Genomic DNA, 19,865 nt, shown 5'->3' with positions numbered 1-19,865 from the left:
GCAACACATATTCATGCTGCTGCTTTTTGTCCCAAGGCATGCCTGTGCACAAGTACTCCAAAGCGCAACAAATTGGTTAGATGGGGTAGGAGAGGCTGGGGTCAGCACCTGGGCTGGCCCTAGCAGCCTTACCTGGGGATCTGGGGGCCTTCCAGGGCACCAGTGCCAATCTGGCCACTCAGAGCCTGGTCAGCAGGCAGAGTACAGCTCTGAACATCCAGGCTCTGTTGCTGCCATGTGAGCCATGCCATTTTTTATTTTTTTTTCTGCAGCTTTTTTTGACACCGGAATCTCCTGGTGTCAAATTTTGCCACCATGCTACAAATTAGCAGTGCGGCAAATGGGTGAATGTGTGCCATGTGCAGTTTGCAGCACCTCAAACATCTCTGAGGCACTGCAAATTGCATGTGTGCACTCATCTGGACATACCCATAGTGTTAAAATAAACTCTAAATTCCCTAAGGAAATCTAGAAAAGCTAGGTATGCCTTTTTAATGCACTCCTAATCCCAGATGAGTTTGGTCTCTGATGCAAAATAGAAAAGATTCAGGATGGCTATAAATTGCTTTACCTGCCAGTAGCCCTCACAATGATTATGGCAGGAGGGACTGCAAGGAGCTAGACACACCTTTGGTATTTCCTCCAATTACCCAGTCTGGTTCCTCTATAATTTTTTAATGTCCCTCAATAATGGAGATCTGCGAAGTGCCAATTAACTAGTTTTTAAGGCTGCTTTGTGATACTGGGGTATGGTGCAAAAGACCATAGTGCCAAGAACCTGGCCCTTACCTTTATTCAGGGAACAGGACAATGTTCAGGACTGAATGTGTGCATAAAATTGGAACTAACACTACCCCATGCAGTTGTTAAAACTAGTTTTCACATGCCAGATGCTAACATCTGTGCCAGAACACAGTGCCATGGCAAAAAGGGAATTCAGTGAAGACAAATTTCACAAGTAAACGCATGCCAACCTATCCATCTAATAGCTGTTCATAATGACAGGGAGCAGCTATTTTGAACCTGTTGTTAATATATATTGAAATACAGAGAGAATATGTACATCACCTCTTTAAGCGAGATGCGTGTATTTTATAACTTAAGGTTGCTGCATTATAAATTGTGGAACTATGAGACACTAAAATATACTTGTAATAAATTAAATTAAAATTAGATATAACCTGAAAAGGTGAAGTACTTAATTAGAATTATCTCTATGCAGTTTCCTTCCATTTGTGAATAATTATAACAGTAATAATACTTGATAATAACTTTCAGTTGAAAAATAATGCCCTTTTGCAATGGATCTCTGTGTACTCAGTATTTCTGAGATACTCTGTAAAACTTTCCTTTATACCCTCCATGTCTACTATTAGCACCTTGCCTTAGAATGTTACCTACCTATATTTTAACTTCTGTGACAATGTTTGACCTCTGACTCTTTCTCCTCATTAAAAACCTGAGCATAAAATTCACATTCTATATGTGGCTTCCTATACTTGGAGCCTAAGCACTATATTATGATAGAATGGCAGATTTTTAACACATACACCCATGGAGAAAGGGGAAGCCTGAGACAGATTTTTCATTCCCTCCCCTGCAGGAGGGACATATGGCCACATCTTTTCCTGTGGTGATTGAAGATATTTGTCCCTAGTGGGACCAGTATAATCTGCAAAGCCAATGTACTTCAGCTATCCTTTCCTCTCCATTTAGAAAAATCATAATATTTATCTTTATCATCCTGTTGGGCCTTTTCCAGCCACATAAAACCAGATATATTTCCTGACCCTGTCCACTTCTTTGTTACCTGGGGAGTTCATAGTCATATAGGAACATACTTAAGACTGTCCATGGACTGTCAACTCCAAGTTTCAGACTTATAATATTCAAAGAGCTGTGTAAAAATTAATCATTTATTATTTTTGTGAGGCTTACATATAAGGTTTTTCTTGGTTAGTCTTTCTAAGGGTACTGGGAATTTCAAATGACTCAAGTTGAAAACCCTATGCTCCTAAACTGTTTGGAAATTACACATCTTATATTTACAATCATAATGTTATAATCAGATATATTTTTGCCTAGTAATTATACAAAAGGTGAAATGTGTATGTACATTACATAATTAATAATTATATTGTTGCAGCAGCCAAACGATAAAGCTGAAATTGTGCACACAATCAAGTGCACATCCTTCAAGCAAGTAACTATAATGGCATAATTTGCTAAGCAAATTTAGCAGTTTGAAATGTTTATGGATAGAAATTTTACAACATACACATCCACAGTGCATTCAGGATATGCATCACTTCTCTTTTGTACATAGGTTGTTTGTAATAGATTCAGCAAAATTGATTTAATTGGGACATAAGCTACAGTTTGTAGATAATAATGGATTCTTCCCAAACTCCACAGAATACTGACCAGGGACAATCAGGTGATTTTTGGTTTGGAATCCTGAAAATAACCCTTCTAATTTTGAGAGAGAGGGGAAGTGAAATAATTTAATCAGTGCTACAAGAACAGAATTCAAAAGTCCAAATAAGACTACTTTTAGAACAGCACAGGCTCATGCTGAGAGTGAAAAGGCCAACTATTTCCTCCTAGTGTAAATGAATAAATCCTGCAATAACATGAACAGCCTTAAATCAAAGGGCAAACAAGCAACCAAACTTTAGAAATACCTGACAGGACTGTTTGAGGCATCTGGGTCATGGGCTGCTACTGTTCCAATGATGGTGCCAACCTTTGCTGCTTCAGACACCACCATGGAATATAATCTTGAGGTAAAAACTGGGGGCTCATCCACATCCTCTACAATTATCTTCACCGTTGTCATATCACTGAAAGGTCCCAGGCTTAGAAACCGAGTGTCAACGTGCATATTTGCTGCTTCTATCCTCAGGGTATAGCTTGTCTTTGCTTCAAAATCCAGCTCCTATAAAGAGAAAGTTATTTGGAAATTTAATTAAAAATTAAATAGCTCAGAAAAAAATGTTTCACTTACAACTGCCAGTGAGTATATAAAGAACTCTAGCACTAGTATCCAGGGAGCATTTTTGACTGACATCACAGCATACGCTAATTTTTAGCTTTCTCAGAATGTTATTTTCAGTATCTTTCTTAGTCCAATCCATAATACTTTAATTGATTTTAAAGCAGGCTTTTAAGGCAGGCAATAAGATACTAAATGTATTTTGTTATATGTGCATTCATTTAATACATAAAATGTGCAAATGTCAAGTGAAATGGGAAAAATTGCAGAGAAGTAATGTGCTGCTTAACCAAAATGGGGCAAGAGGATACAGTGAGAAGCAAATGTGTAAGCACAATGACGTAATGCATACTTTTTAGAATAAATAAAGCACACTATCTTGTATGAATGGGAATTTCAAGAGTATTCAGCATGACCTAACTCTGCTCCAATTGAAGTCAATGGGTGTTTTGTCCAAATTTCATCAATTTTACTTAATGTGAATAAACCTAAAGAAACAAAAATGCCCCTATTATGTTAAAAAAGAACTTAACTTCTGTAAAATTCATGTTGAAGTACACTACTTCCTTGATTATGGATATGCAAATGTTTAAAATTAGAAATGTTTTGTTGAATCAGGGATAAAACCCAAGTTTTAACTTCCAGATAGTTATTCTGAGCACTGCTAGCATTGGCATAAAACCAGTTCTTTTGATCTTATTTTGAAATATAACTGGACTCTTTTTCTATTTTTATTATAGAAAAAAGTACAGTTATTCTGTATCACAACCTCTGTTTGAATTCACAATGGTATAAGGCGCACAAAACATCCAGGAGCTACAAAGTAATTGTAAGCATGGCTCCTGTGTAGTGTAGGACACTGTGGGTAATATTTTGTATGGTGATAAGATAACTGAAAGCTATTATGGAAATAGGGCAATAAAGCAATTGATATCATATGCTGAGCATCAGGGTTACAAAGAGAACAACAAGCCTGCAAAAGCACAAAAATTCTTCTCATTTCCTAATACAAGTGCCATACAACTGAAGGAAATTTAATTCTGAAGGCAGTCATGGAGAGGATGGAGGAAGGGGTTTGTTGAGAATAAATATATTACGTGTTTTGTGTACTCTGAGGCAAACTGGACAAAAATTCCGCAGGCAGGGCTCTGGATTTTCAGCACTCTCATATGGCAGACAAGAAACTCTATGGTAGCTTTATGTAAATTAGAATATAAATATTTTTAAAGCTAGATTTAAAAGTGAATAATCCCATTAATAGGACAGCACCCATTTAATATATGGGCACATTGCTTTCAGTTGGATGTGTCCTGTCCCTATTTTTCATGTTTTAATATGATGCAGCTGTCCATAACTAAACTGCCACATAACCAAATTATATAAAGGTATAGGTACCATAGAGGTACAGCTCAGGCAGGTAGGTGGGGGACAGTGGCAATTATGGATTTAAAAATAAACAAAGAACCTAGATGTTTCTGCTAAAATGACCACAAGCAAAGCAGTTAACATTGTGTATATTTAAATGATTATTGGGTGAATCTATATGAGACACTTACTGTGGAGTTGCCTAATCAGTTCTGCAGTAAAATGTTACCATGTACACAAGCAGTGCTATTAGGCCAGAGTAAACTAATTAACTTCATTGTAGGATAGTACTGCCCAACACAACTACTGTTTTACAGCAGTTATTTATTCCACCACAGTGCATAAGGAAAAGAAGTTCAGAAGGAAGTCTGTTTTAATGAAAAATGTACCCACAAATAAATGCTATAAAGTATAATTCAAACCAGGACATGTCATGTAAAAAAAAAAAGTCTGATTCTAATACTAACTTGTACAAGTATTAATGCCACTATGTTGAGAATAAGGATGATTTAAATTAGAACTTGTTAATGACTTCAAAGGCCTCAGATTTGCCAATCAACAATTTTCACTTGTAACAATTTGCAATGTACCTTTTTCCATTTTCTTCTGCTTACGGCAGAGATGGACATCCTGTGTTTTGACAGTAATATACAATATAGAATAATACAGAAGTACTCCAGGATTTAATGCTAAACAGTAAATGGTAAGTAAAATACATATTCATAAAAAGGGAGGTACTTCATTATACTTGATTACTTAGCCACAAAGTAGATATTATTTATATATGTTCTACAAGCCTGTTTATGAGGGTAATGTGGTCATACGACATTCAATGCTAATAACAATTACTTTGGGATCCTTGCTAATCAAATACTCTATAATTTAAAAATATCTATGTTTTTGGCAACATACATTACACTTCTGTTCCAATCTGTCCCAAAATTAATAACACATTTTAAAGAAAATTCTGCTCATAAATTTTTCTTGTGGATTGTGAATCCTGCAAGGCACTATGCATCTCTAAGATGCTGGAGACTTTCATCTAAAAAAAATCAGTGGGACCAAAGGCCACTAAGCATCTTCCATTGAATGTTCAACCTAAAAGTTGAACAGAAGAAAGGCATTTGCCTCCTTAAAAAAAATAATTTGTTTCTACTTGGAATGAGTCAAGAATTCATATTTTCTCCCCCCCCCCCCCCCTTGGAAGGAAAACTTGTAGAAGAAATCATTTGAAGGAAACTAAAATAAATAAAAAAATAATCTTGATGCTTAGCAGCTAGTTCCATGACTGTGTCCCTTGGCAGCTTTGTCCTTGGGCTGACCAACAGATGACATTCCATGAAATAAGGAAAGTTCCTGCCCAGAAGTTTCAATAGAACTCATGTTCTGGAATGCTTTGGATGTGTATAATAATCAGTTGTTCCCCTGGAAAATTGTAAATCAATTATATTCATCACCTTTCAAGAGCAAGCCCATATTAAAAAAACATAGTAAACAAACATTTTAAAAAATATAAAAATAAAATAAATACAATAATAATTGTTAGCTTTGAATACATTTGTGGAAGAGAAATGTTGAGACTAGAAGACAACTAATGCCTGTCTAGAATTGTAGTTCTTCATGATGCCAACCTTTCCAGGGTCCTGCCAGCTTCTGACACTTGACCCACAGCTCAAAAAGAAAAAAAAAATTAAAATATTTAAAAATGTACATTATTGCAATTTTAATATAAAATATTTAAACTTGTGCATTTTAAACACAACCTAAATCCATGCTTAAAGCGATTGTATGGAAGCCAGATTTCCATGGACTTACATTAGACCATTACAACATAAAGATGGGATACCTCACATTATTTAAGTTAAATATGACGGGCTTAAGTACTTTGCCAAATAAGGACCCAGACCTCTGAAGAAGGCAACAGATTAAATAGTAGCTTTATAGGAAAAAATTAATCATGAAATGTTCCAAATTCAGAACATACTCATACCACAATCTGTGTTGTTGATCTGGTGTATCCTGCCTACTTTAGAAGAAAGCACCTTGAAATAGTATATTTTCAACATAACAATATAACAGAAATAAACAGGTCTACATTTTTAATCACTTTATTATTAAACGTGTATAAAATTACAGAAATACCAGACTCTGATTAAAAATTATTTGTGAGATGAACATGTTACATTGATTAAATGTTGGGGGGCACTCTTCAAAACCATTACTACTTGATTCTTTTATTAAAGTATAATCAAATGGCCTTGGCAGGAAAAACAATGTGAACAATGAGCCAATGGCATTCATATATTTAAAAAAACCAGCAATTTCTCAACAACTGAAGAAATACAATTGGTGATTGCATAGATAGTAAAACGGTGATCAGAAAACTATGGGAACAGCTTTTCAAATTCACTGTCTAAATTTATCCACAATAGGGATAAAACATTTGTTTTACCATATGCATTTCCACCCAGACTTCAATGAACATTCTCACAATAGAAAGTCTTTTGTTTTAAGTATTTGGTGGAGCTTTGGTTTGGAGCTTTCACAATCCTCCCAGTTAACCTTGGATAAATCACTTAATTTCTCTGTTCTCAATTTCCCATCTGTCCAATGATTGCTATTATGTGGGGAGATTTCTGTTGTTTGTCTGGTCTAGTTAGACTCGAGCAGAGACATCCTTTTATTATCTTGGTGTCACTATTCAATGCTGGCCTTATACCTAATACTAGAAGTACTACTACTGACTCTTTCAGAACTAAGACAGAACAAAACACCTGGACACAGGAGTAGGGGTTGACGTCGTTTACTAGTCAACCCCTACTCCTGACTTCAGAAAGGCCTTCGATACAGTATCCCACACCATACTGGTGAACAAGTTAAGAGGCTGTGACTTGGATGACTGCACGGTCTGGTGGGTGGCGAATTGGCTAGAGGGTCGTACCCAGAGAGTTGTAGTGGATGGGTCAGTATCGACCTAGAAGGGTGTGGGCAGTGGGGTCCCGCAGGGCTCGGTCCTTGGACCGATACTCTTCAATGTCTTCATCAGGAACTTGGACGAGGGAGTGAAGTGTACTCTGTCCAAGTTTGCAGATGACACAAAACTGTGGGGGGAAGTGGACACGCTGGAGTGCAGGGAACAACTACAAGCAGACCTGGGCAGGTTGGACATATGGGCAGAAAACAACAGAATGCAATTCAACAAGGAGAAATGCAAAGTGCTACACCTAGGGAGGAAAAATGTCCAGCATACCTACTGCCTAGGAAATGACCTGCTGGGTGGCACGGAAGCGGAAAGGGATCTTGGAGTCCTAGTGGACTCCAAGATGAACATGAGTCGTCAGTGTGACAAAGTCATCAGGAAAGCTAATGGCACTTTATTGTGCATCAGAAGATGCATGATGAACAGAACCAAGGAGGTGATAATTCCCCTCTATCGGGCGCTGGTCAGACCGCAGTTGGAATAGTGCTTGCAATTTTGGGCGCTGCACTTCAAGAAGGATGAGGATAACCTGGAGAGGGTCCAGAGAAGGGCCACTCATATGGTTAAGGGCTTGCAGGCCAAGCCCTATGAGGAAAGACTAGGACACCTGGACCTCTTCAGCCTCCGCAAGAGAAGGTTGAGAGGTGACCTTCTGGCTGCCCATAATTTCATCATGGGGGGACAGAAGGGAATTGGTGAGGCTTTACTCACCAAGGCACCCCTGTGGGTTACAAGAAATAATGGCCATAAGCTAGCAGACAGCAGATTTAGACTAGACATTAGGAAGAACTTCGTCACAATTAGAGTGGCCAAAGTCTGGAATGGGCTCCCAAGGGAGGTGGTGCTCTCCCCTACTCTAGGGGTCTTCAAGAGGAGGTTAGATAGGCATCTAGTTGGGGTCATCTAAACTCAGCACTCTTTCCTGCCTATGCAGGGGGTCGGACTTAATGATCTATTGAAGTCCCTTCTGACCCTAACATCTATGAATCTATAAATCTAAGACTAAAGCATATCTGCATCACCTCAGGACCAAGGTATAGATAGCGTCATGAAGTATGACACACCTACAATTAGCATGTCAAACCCTGAACTGGTGGTAATGTAGCCACTTTAGAACAGTGAATGGTTCATTTAAATACACTTAATTTCATACGGGATTGCTGTCATGTGGACAGCATGGCTTTAAAGCAGCTATATTATTTCTATTTAGAGGTTTAATGTGTGGAGCAAGCATGTTGTGTTGCAGTACAGTGCTTCCAAGAACTGGGGGCAAGCTGGGGCCTATGCTGAGGTCTATGGCATGTCATATAACAGCTAGTCCCCTCCCAAATTTCCATGAATGGCATGTGTATCGTGTATGTCAAGTTTTAGGGCAGATAATTGTCATATAGGGCATGTATGCAGACATTGCTATGACACCATGCTTTAGTACTTCCAAGTATGGCACAGTAAATACACATATGGTGCATGGTTAGAATTTGCCTCTACATCACCATAGCAGCAGGTTAAAATGGGGGAGCACACCGCTATGGTGACGTAGCTGACAATAATGTGTAGACACATGTGTCTGCTACATTGCCATACTGTGACATAGTGCATCACTAAATCACTGTAGGCCAAGGTGTAGATGCACCCATATTTGGGAGGTAATTTGGGAGAGTTATGTGATATAAGCAATGATTAATGTTACTAATCTGAAATAAATGTGTGTTCAGTAAAGGTTAACTTTCACTACAGAGAATGAAGAAGATACTTCATGTTAAAGACAGTAAGTAATGAAAGACAGCAAAAGTATACTGAAAAGGTCTTTGTGCTTTTTTTTTTGTTCTTTTTTAATCTAATTACTGTTGATGCTGCTTTTATACAGAAACATCATTTAACTGGTCATCAGATCATCCCTTCATTAGTGCAACCTATAACAAAAGCACATATTCCGATAATGGAATACCAAGCCAACAGCTTACAAATCACTACATTAGTGCTGAAGGTTAAAAGGACAGTGTATAGTTTAGTTCTTCCTTCAGTATAGTGAATGGAGCTTGACAGCTTCATTAATATCTGTGCATTAGTGTTATCTGATTAGATCCTATGCAGGCCCAATTCATCTTTTTTTTTTTCTTTTGAGGGGTAAGGATTTTGTCCTTTCTGAAGGAAATTACAAAACAAGTCATCCATATCACAGAAGCCAGATATGCAGTTATCCTTCACACAGAGCCCATTTTTGTAATGCTCATTTTTTACTGTATGGTAACTTTGTAATAATGTACTTTGCAGAGGTGAAAATCCCATTTTTAAGCTCAGTTGAGGTCTTATATTGAAAACTGCAGTACATCAAACAAATGCACATTATATCTCAAAGGAACCATGGAAGGCTCAAGTTCTTACATTGTAAACTCTACAGAATTGAAAGCAAATTTTCTAGATGGAAAAAAATAGTGTTTAACACTAATAGAAAGATAGCTTTTCACTCAAAGGCTTACTCATAAAACCCTCCTATTTTTATAATTATCTGTATTACTTTTAGAACTAGCTCAGGTTTTGAAATAATCTCTTGCAGATGTTTGAAAACCCTCCCAAAAGCACACTTTACTAGACGAAACAGCATGTTACTCAACCTGGCTCTGCAGTGTCTGTAGAGATTGGGTGCTTCAGCGGGGCTTTTTGGCTATTTTAGCTAAAGCTGATTCAATCAGCTATTAGATAAAAGTCCCCAAAAAGCCCCACTGAAGTGCCTAATCTTTATAGTCGTCAGGCAAGCCAGGTTGAAGTAATATGCTGCCTCTTCAGGGCATGTGTGGGGCTTGGCACAGGAAAGTACTGAGTTTAAAGTAAAGCACTGTTTGGTTTTGGGGGTTTTGTTACATCTGCAAGTACCCTTAGGCTAGGGACAGAAGTTACACATAAACCAGGAGAAGTGATCAGAAACTGGTTAAAATCTGTAACACAACAGAAGTTCAGGCTGTGTCCAGATGAATGCAGCTGTGCGGTACATGGCACAGCAGACATGTCTGCAGCACCACATACCACATGTTCCTTTGTTCTCTACGCTGCAAGGAAGTAGTGAGGTGGATTTTTTTACTCCTGGATATCCTGAGATAACCCCCCTCCACCCCCAAATAAAAAAATAAAAAAGTGAGGTGGTACACACGGGCAGTATGTGCTGCCCAAAGCCGGAGCCTGGTCAGCTGAAACCACACTCTGCTGCCAGCCAGGCTCCATGTGGCAGGAGCAACACAACTGCAACCCTAGGAGGCCCCCAGCATCCCAGATAAGCCCACTGCTGGTCCCTGCCTCCCCTACCCCACCCAGGATAACTTGTTGCACACCAGAGGGTGCATGACAAGGGCGTTCCCCAGGGACAACTAGTTGTGGCATGAAGTGTGCCATTGCTAGCTGTCTCTGCTGAACCAAGTATCCAAGCATGTCTGAACATGGCTTCAGTGCACATAAACTGCTTTCAAAATGGCCAAAAACAGTTTAAAATAAACCTGGATGGATGTAGTATCAGACTGAAGTGATTTAGGTTAAATTGGTTTATTGAACTTCTGTACCAGAACCCCTCCAGATTCAATTCAACTCACAGTCCCCCAGCATTGCAGGATGCTTTGTACCCTGCAAATCCCCCCTCACAGGGTGAGTGAGCTAATCTTGACCCAACCTGTCTGCTCCAGCTGAGCAGGGAGTCATGCTCTAGCGCCGCCCCCTAAGCTTCTGGCCTGGTCCACTGTAGGCATGTGGCTACATTTCCAGAATCAAAAGTGAAAGCCTGTTCACTTGCTTATTAGTTCAATCTATGCAGCTTAGATTGACCTGCAAAGATTGAATAAAGTTAGCCTCAGGCTTTTTGACTGTCTGTACTTAGCCTTAATGGGCAATTTATGTATATATTAAACTACTTTGCATTACTTATTGTCACATATTTTCTTCTGGGTAGTGATACTGGTATCAAGCTGCGTAGAAAGGGAAATTGAAGATGAATGAGACTACTAGAAGACACTTGCTTATAAGTACCTCTCACTAGCCAAAATCAGACATGACCACAGTTCAACTAGTATTCAAGACCTCTAGGTATTAACATCTTAATCTGAAGTCCAACTAAGTCTTACCAGGCCTTTAAGCATGATGTATACTTAAAAGTAGTATGCATACCCTTACATATTCCCGTCTTCCTACTATTATCAATATTTTTAAAAGCAAGTAGTTTATAGGACTTCTAGAGAGGGGTGTGTTTTTTAGATAAAAGAAGGATAGATAAAATTGGCTTTGTTATCTATTAGCTAGCTAGCTGGTTTGATTGTTTTCTTACTGTGTTTTACTGTTGCCATTTTTTTTACTGTAAGCTTAACAATTCATTATAATTCATGAACAGACAATCTTTTCATATTTGAAACCAAAATAAACATGAAAATAATGGAATAAATTCACATGATGTCTTATTTCCCCATCTATCCTAAGGCCTGAATTTAGTAGAATGCCTATGTATGATGGTCTTTGCAAAACTGAATGCAAGTATTTTACACACACAAATAGAAACCTGATAAGGATCAGGTTGTGTCAGTCAGCCAGAGAAGACTTACTTTGAAGTTATATGAGAACAATTTTGCACAGGCATCTTGAAATAGTAGGTCTGCTCTGCGGATATTTGAGTCTTAATTAATCAAGCTAGCATTTCACATTTAGATGATTTTTTTAAGTCTAGATCTGCTATTGAATACAACATATTTTCTAAAATTGCTTTATCAGTAAGAAAACTATGCTTCTCTTCCAAAAGTCCCCCCTCCACCAAAAAAAGCCTCTGTTTGAGTAAATATCAAATCATATTACTAGGTAAAGTGGACAGGTTTTTTAAAATGAACATTAACATATGTGCTTCAATACTAATATTACTAATTATTATTACAGGAAAGCCAGGCCCCACTGATATTAACAGTAAAGGATCCATTGATTTCAGTGGACCAAAAAACCCACAAATGTATGCTCTTGTCTGTAGAAGACATGGCTCCTATCCCAAGAACTTCCTTCCTACAGGTTTAAAAAAAAAAAAAAAAGCCCTGCAGTCACATGTTTCAAATTCATTTAGATATCAAATGCTTGTCTCATTCACACAATTATAATTCAGAAGTATTGGCTGGGTTGTAGGGGGATAATACACCACATGCACGTACATTAAGGGTTTGAGGACCTTTTTCCTATCTCTTCATAATGAACTGAAGGGGGTGACCTGAACTGAAGGAGGTGTTTCCAAAGTTTTCAGGGAAAGGAAAACTTTGGAGTTATCACTGGTCTATTTGCAAAATTTCTTAATTGCTTTGATTAGCAGTCTTGCATACATCTTGCTCTCTATTGCACGAAGGTCAAAGTGCCAGTGAGAAAAAAAATGTTGCCCAACTCTCCTAATACTCTAGAGAACAGGGAAATATAGAGAGAGCCAAGCTGCTCTAAAAAATTGCCTCACTTTGGGACCAGCCAAATACTTTTGAGTCATGGCAAGGGTTCTACCTAAGCAATGAACATTGGTAAGGGGTGTTAAGCAGCAGTAGTCTCAGCATGTTCTGTGGCATGTGTTCTCCAGTCCTGTCATGACAGCATAAACCATAAGAGAAGCTGTACGCCAACATGGTAGATGGCTTGTCTTTCCCATGCATTTCTTGTCACAAAGAAGAAAGTTTCCCCAAAATGAGCCTGTAGGTTCAGATAGAAATTGCAGCCATACCTGTGTAACCCCAAGTAATTCCGAATTTGGCAGGACTGAAACTGAATATATAAAAGCAGCATAGGTCCCATAAGCTTTACTTTTAATGAATAATACCTTAGAGTACAACATTACACTTTTTTTTCTCTTGACTGCAATCCTTGTTGGAATGCTTGTATACTGGGTGCAGAGAAGAGATGTGCTGTCATACATCAGTGGTGCTCAACCTACAGCCAACAGAGACATGTCATCCAGCTCACGGGAGTCCTCACGGTTCTGAAAATTTGGTGGCAGGGAAAAAGTGGAAGCTGTAGTAACATTAATTGCCAAGGCTGTAGAACCCCCGCCCCCCCCCCCCCCAAAAAAAAAAATGTTCTGGGACTAATAGCTATGGCAATTAATTGCTGCCAAATTTGTAGACTTGTGGGGAGCCCCAAAGGCTAGATAACATGAACCCACATGCCAGACAGCACCTGCATGTGGGGGCCTATCCATGGACAGTTCCAATGCAGAGGTTTGGGCTGGTGCATGGGGTTGCTCTGCTGTTGCATCCAATACATGTGGGGTCAGGCCAGCATGTAGCAGGTTACATCCATAAACTGACCCTGCACACTGATCCCACATGCAGGATCTAGCCTGGGACCCGATGCCACTCATTAGGCCCATAAGGCCAAAAAGGTTGAGCATCACTGTGTTAATTTTCCTGAAGCTGATATTGATTTAATATACATATCAAATAGACAAAATCCATTACATGCATGGAATTTTAAGGAACACACAACTATATCAGTTTCCTAGTCATGGGATCATTATCTCTGTATCTACCCTTTCCAAATATCTGCTCAACTTCTTCCTCAAAGTATAACTACCTTCCTCAAAAGTACTACCTTAATGCGCTGTAATCGGGTTTTGCCTGTCGTGTTAATGCACAGTAGAATTAATCCACTGCACTCATAGTGTCTTTTGTAGACACACCCTCAGTGTATGCAAGTTTTACTTTGTTCTTAAATCTCATTTCTTAAGATGTTGATCTCTTAAGTTCTACATAATAGTTATTTAAAAGCAAGTTTTTGACTTCTAGTAATGAGGCCAGTATTGCAAAAGTGTCTCTAAAACTGTTTCTTGAGAAAACCTGAACATTGAATCCACAGTTTGCATACAGTAGTCAACAGGGACCCAAGCTTTAATGAGAAATCCATGCACAGAAATGAGTGCATTGGTGCTTTGATAAGTGAGCAGCTAGGTGCTTCCCATGCTCATGTATGTGATTTGAATGTGTGATTGTGCAAAAGCAAAGCTGTACCATTATACATGCATTTCCCTTTTCAGAAATCTTTACCTTGACATTGATGAACTCTAATGTGTAATCTGTTTTTAGAAGCATGGAAGGGGAAGGAGGTCGTGACTTGCACTCATGGTTGTAGAATACTTCATGTGGTTAGTAGCATAACACTGCTAAGAGATATTTTTGGTTTCAGACATATTTCCTCACTTACTGCAGCGCACATGTTACCGTGCAGTGACACCATCTGGCTGTTCCTATATTAAGCTACTACATTATTCATTGTGCTTGAATTTCAATCGGCCTCTATGCAGCCCCAACTATTTAATTACTACACAAGTAGACTTCAGTAGAGGGGAACTGAAAAGTGAAATGCAACCCTGCAGCTTGTGGCCAGTGTCCTCTATATCCTTTCCTCCTCCCCAGTTAAGGTTCTTTATATCATTTTAATAAACAGCAAGGAGAACTTTTCAGCTGTACATGTGGGATACACAAGCAGTACTATATTCTTACCCATACCTAAATTCCCTGGCACAATTGCATATGATGCAGAGGTTCTTGAGCTAGCTGTAAGCAGCAAGAATACATTGCACCCATGTGGATGAGACCAGATAAAGGTGCCAAAAGAAGGAAAATGGGTAGGTCCTCAGATCATCCCACAAAAGGAAAAGACCTGACTTCCTGTGCCAGAAGATTACAGCACTTCTGAATTATGACTTTTGGCTCCAGGCAGGTTTAAAAAACAATTAACTGGGGATGTAGCTACAAAGTATATTTACTGTGGAGTTGACTAATTAGCTCTGCAGTAAACGTCTCATGTGCAGGGTTATTATGCTGCAGTAAACTAATAAACTCTGCAGCAAATACATTCCTCAGTAAATATTTGTACTACCTTGCTGCAGAGTGTTTTACTCTGAGGCACCACATATGTAGATGCTGACATGGCTTGCTAGGGGCATGTGGGTGCTTCAGTGTGGGGGCTGTCTGCTGACTAGCCCCACACTAGAGTATCCTCATGAGCCAGCCAACCACAGCACATTGAGCCAGGCAGGAGGAGCCCTGCACAGGCAGGCTGAATCTCCCACCCCAGGTCCCCTGCCAGTCAGGACTGCTCCAGCCTGGCTCAGCATGATGCAGTCCTGGGTGCATGTTCAAATAGTGTGCTCAAGAGCAATGAACTCCAGTGCTTATTTATTGCTTTGAATTGCATGTGTAGATATGCCCACAGTGAAGTAGTGGAGTAGGTCAGAATTTGATAGCTTTTTAAATGTGGCTTCTTACAATTCAATGCAACGCTATTCAGCACTGGAAAAGGACAGGTTAGCACCCAATAATAAATATAACTATACTGATAATGCTGATGTCAGATATTATTATTGTAATAATGAATTCCAGTTATTTACCCCAATCCATGCAACCTTGAAATCAAGAGCCTCAGAGACCATGCCTGAAGGCTCATATTAAAATTAAAATGTATGAATCAGTTCTCAACTTGGATCATCAGAGACCCCAGACTGATTCAATATTGTTCAATGTGACAGTGACAAATGTTTTCCCTCTAGGACAGGCATAATTTTTCCAGAGCTGTACTTGGAAACATTAAATGAGCAAGCTGAAGAAGCCCCACTGAATTTGGCTGCTGAACAAAGAAAAGGCTAACTTTTCATCAGCTATATTTCAAATATGTGATAAATAGAAATAGCAGAAAGCCTAACTTTATCAGTTTTGACTTGAAAGAGATGATCTGCAAATCAAATGGCTGTATTGGGGGCTGATTCTTTGGAGGATTCTGATATCTCCAGTTTGTTCCAACTTCAGTGGAAAGAGAGGATTACTTTGCAGCTCTCAGGAGGTATTCAACCCATCTCAGGTTTTGGCCACTATATTGTGGAATTATGCAGGAAATGTTTCTTCTAAAGGACAAGTCCTATTGAAGTCTTGCCCTCTTTGAGAAAAGAAAATCATGCACTAGAGAGGAACGAGAAACAGAAACACTTGAGGAAGCTGTAAATGCTTGGCAAACACACAGGCAGCATATGATATTGCCTGTGGTAATTCTAAACATAGTCCTCCATTCAAGAAAGTCTTTAGGCATAAGCTAAAGTACCACTGAAGGACTTCAGCACAACCCTACAATACATGCTAAAGCAGGGGTAGGCAACCTTTTCTGATCACAGACCAAAATGACCCACCCTGTGTCAGAGGTGAGAAGAAGGATGCTAGGACCTGGCCACCATTAGCGCTTTTCCCCATGGTGGCATGTGGAGAGCACCCACAGTTGAAGCCCCTGCCAACAAATGCTGCAGAACATCAAGGTCCATGAGCTGGAATCAATAACTCCATGGTCTGCTGGTTACCAACTCCTATACTAAAGTGTCATCCCATACTAAAACCATGACCTCCACATTGCCAACACCAAATCTTTAAAACCAGAAGCATAACATTTTCCAGTAGAATATTTTTCTGTCAGAAAAGACTTTCCCCGCTCCCACTCCCCCAATGCCTATTTTGAGGAAAAAATGCTTTGGAATGAAAAGAAAAGTAAACAACATTTAATAATATCAAAATATTCTCTCCCATCTGATTTGGAATGTTTTAGAATTACTTGATTTCTCATTGCAACATGACTTCTCTTTTAAAATATTATTTTGTATTAAAAATAAAAAGTTGATACTGGAATAAAGAGTATATGCTATATGAAAAATAAATATACACATAAACATAACATATTATATGGCATGGCTTTTTAAAACTGTTCTAAAAGAATCAATATTCTTTGCTTTTGATCAAATTAAGAAACTTGAATAGAAATTACAGTTTTTAATTTGTAGTAATAATTCTTTTTTTCCTCTAAAGAGCATGGCATTGGCCTATAAACAGGGATCCTAGATAAAACAACAAACAAACCACAAATCCTCTGATAAAAATAACCACAAATTCTCTAATAAAATCCCCAAATCCACAATTAAAATGAATATGAATATATATAGGGATCAAATGAACATATATATATGTGTGTGTGTGTGTATACATCCTATATATATATATATATATATATATATATATATATATATATATATATATATATAGGGATCAAATGAACACAATGTTTTATTAATATATATAATTTTAAAGCAGCTTGGAAGCCTACCAGTGCCTCAATCACTGTAATACAATAAATTCTAAGTACTTATACATTTTGGTATTTGATTTTGGGATTTTTATGATGGAAAATCAGAGCTCCCCATGCCCTCTTAGCTTACCAGGATGCGGGTCCACACCCCTCACTTCCCACCCACAGCGCCCTGCCCCACCAGCCCTGCTGGAAGGGGCCCCCAGCTGCCAGGATTATGGGCAAGAGACCCAGATCTGCAGCCCCCTGCTCCCCACAGAAGCGCCTGAGCCCCAGCTGCTGCCTGCAAGATGCTGCTGTGGCTCGAGTGGGGAGCCTGCCTTCTCCTCCCCTGCAGGTGGCATGGCCATAATGGAGCCTGTGGGTGGGCTGGTGCAGACTGCCTGCTACTAGCTCAGGTGGCTGACGGGGGTGCCTCCCCACTACTGCATGCAATGCTGGGAGGCTAGGTGGGGCATATGTCCCCCAGATCTGTGCTTGGGGTGGGGGTGGGGATGGGGGCAAGGTGCCTGCTGTGGGCTCAGGCTCCCCAGCCTGCTGCTCTGCCCCAGGGCCTCTGCAGTCCATCGGGTGGGATCCAGCGCAGCAAGACAGAGCAGGGCCAGGCTAGGAAGCTCCTTGCTACTGCTGCAAGATCCATGCTACCTTGGAGATGTGCCCTCTGTCCACCTGGCAACAGTGAGGGGCACAGCCCTGAGCCACTGCTCCCGCTGCTCCAGCGCAGGCAGGGGGCATGTCACCAGGGCAATGCAGAGCTTACAGTGACAATGAGCTTCCCTTCCCGGCTCCGCTCTGCACCGCAGTGCTGTGTCCCACCTACTGAGCCAGGGAAGGGCAACAGGGCAGGGAGCTGCAGCCCACAACAGGCAGCCTGCCCCCACCCCATGCACAGATCTGGGGGGCATGTGCCCCCCTACTCCCCAGGAGTGCGCAGTGGCAGGGAGATGGCAACCCTCCTCTGCCCCCCAGGCAAGCCACCCTTGGCCCCGTTCCAGTCCCCACTGGCCCTGCAGCTACCCACTGTGGCCCTGGACGACAAGCCACATGCACCACTCAGCTGGGCAGCAGCTTTAGCCCCAGCCCAGCTCTGCCTTGCCCAACTCCCTCCTTCCCTATGGGGGCCTCAGTCCCCTCTCCCCACCAGGCTTATTTGCAGGAACTGCTTTCCAGGCTCTTGGCAGCCATGTGCATGTACATGCACATGGCACCTCCTGCCTGAATGCCCTCCTCCCACTCACCCCAGTTCCTTGCAGGCTGAAATGCTGTCAGCCTGCAGAGATCTCTTTTCAAAAGAGCAAAATCTGTGTGTTTCTTGGTTAAAATGAAAATGCTGTGTTTTTCTTGGGTAAAATGGAAAATCCATGTTTTTTTTCCGTTTTTCCATGGGAAACAGAAAACCCAGATCTCAGCTTATGAAACTTAAGTTAAATGCATATATACATATTTGGGGTCATTTTATTTTACTCGATATGTTGAGCACTTAGTGTGAATTTAGTTCATATTTTTCAACTTTTCCCCCCAAATTGAGAGCTAAAGATATGAAAGCTAAAATTCTTATACACCCTTCTAGTTCGTTGAGCTTTTAGGCAAAACAATAAAACAAAAAATGCAAGACTCAGGATAAAATAGTAAGAATCTTCAGTACAGATGATGTTTAGGAATGTAATAACACCCTGGAATCAGGATGAGATCTAATGATGTGACTGTCTAGAAATAAGACTCCTCTCTGACGGTATGAAATGTCATCCTTCCACCTATTATACTAATCCTACACCACATAAAACATAATAAAACAAGGTTACCTTTTGAATTGCAATGATTCCTTCCTGTGTATCTTTGTCAACAGTAATTTTGAAAACTCCCAAGCCATCACCATCCACAATTTTATATTCCATTTCAGCATTAGATCCCACATCAGCATCTGCAGCTTTTATTCTGGCCACCACTGAAGCCACAGGCAAGGATTCTGGAACATTATACTGATATGACCCTGTGAATTCAAAACAGTCATTAAACTTGGAGTTTTTCATGGTATGTTTCATAAAACACATATGTTAAATAATGAATAGGATGTAAAATCCTCCATTAAATTGTTGAGGGCACCATTGGCTTCCTTTTTTAAGCTTTTGAGATGAAAAATACTGCTTTGTATGCTATAGATATTATTTTTCTCTGTTCCAAATTTTACCACTAGAATTGAGAAGATGATTTCACAAGGACTAGGTGGGCATCTTTCCAAAATGTGAAGTGAAGTCCTAAAATGAATTGTTGCTGCAATGATTCACGACAATAAGCAAATTTGTCCTTGCTTACTTCCATTTATTTTAGGTTACATAAAAGAAAGGAGGTAAATATATGGCTGAGATCATTGTTTATTCTTATTTCATGACTGTGGGCATTTTTACACATGCTCTGTAG

The 19,865-nt window shown here is 39.8% G+C and overlaps 1 protein-coding gene across 5 annotated transcripts in view; it reads right to left on the bottom strand.

Moving 5' to 3' along the window:
- LOC102571468 (cadherin-7) overlaps positions 1-19,865 on the bottom strand; it is a 124,295-nt gene that overhangs the window by 28,491 nt on the left and 75,939 nt on the right. For 4 of the 5 annotated variants that reach the window (XM_019490613.2, XM_019490612.2, XM_006259038.3 and 1 more), the window contains 2 exons: positions 19,250-19,437; positions 2,685-2,938 (listed from right to left, as the gene is read on the bottom strand). In XM_019490613.2, coding sequence (XP_019346158.1) covers positions 2,685-2,938; positions 19,250-19,437 — 442 coding nt within the window. Of the gene's footprint in view, positions 1-2,684; positions 2,939-13,149; positions 13,305-19,249; positions 19,438-19,865 lie in introns of those variants that run through there. The other variant, XM_019490614.2, reaches the window with a different exon arrangement.

The sequence above is a fragment of the Alligator mississippiensis genome, chromosome 3, assembly GCF_030867095.1.
Source record: "Alligator mississippiensis isolate rAllMis1 chromosome 3, rAllMis1, whole genome shotgun sequence".
Classification (NCBI taxonomy): domain Eukaryota; kingdom Metazoa; phylum Chordata; order Crocodylia; family Alligatoridae; genus Alligator; species Alligator mississippiensis.
Note: the sequence above shows the minus strand (reverse complement) of the source record. Positions and strands in the feature narration are given on the sequence as shown.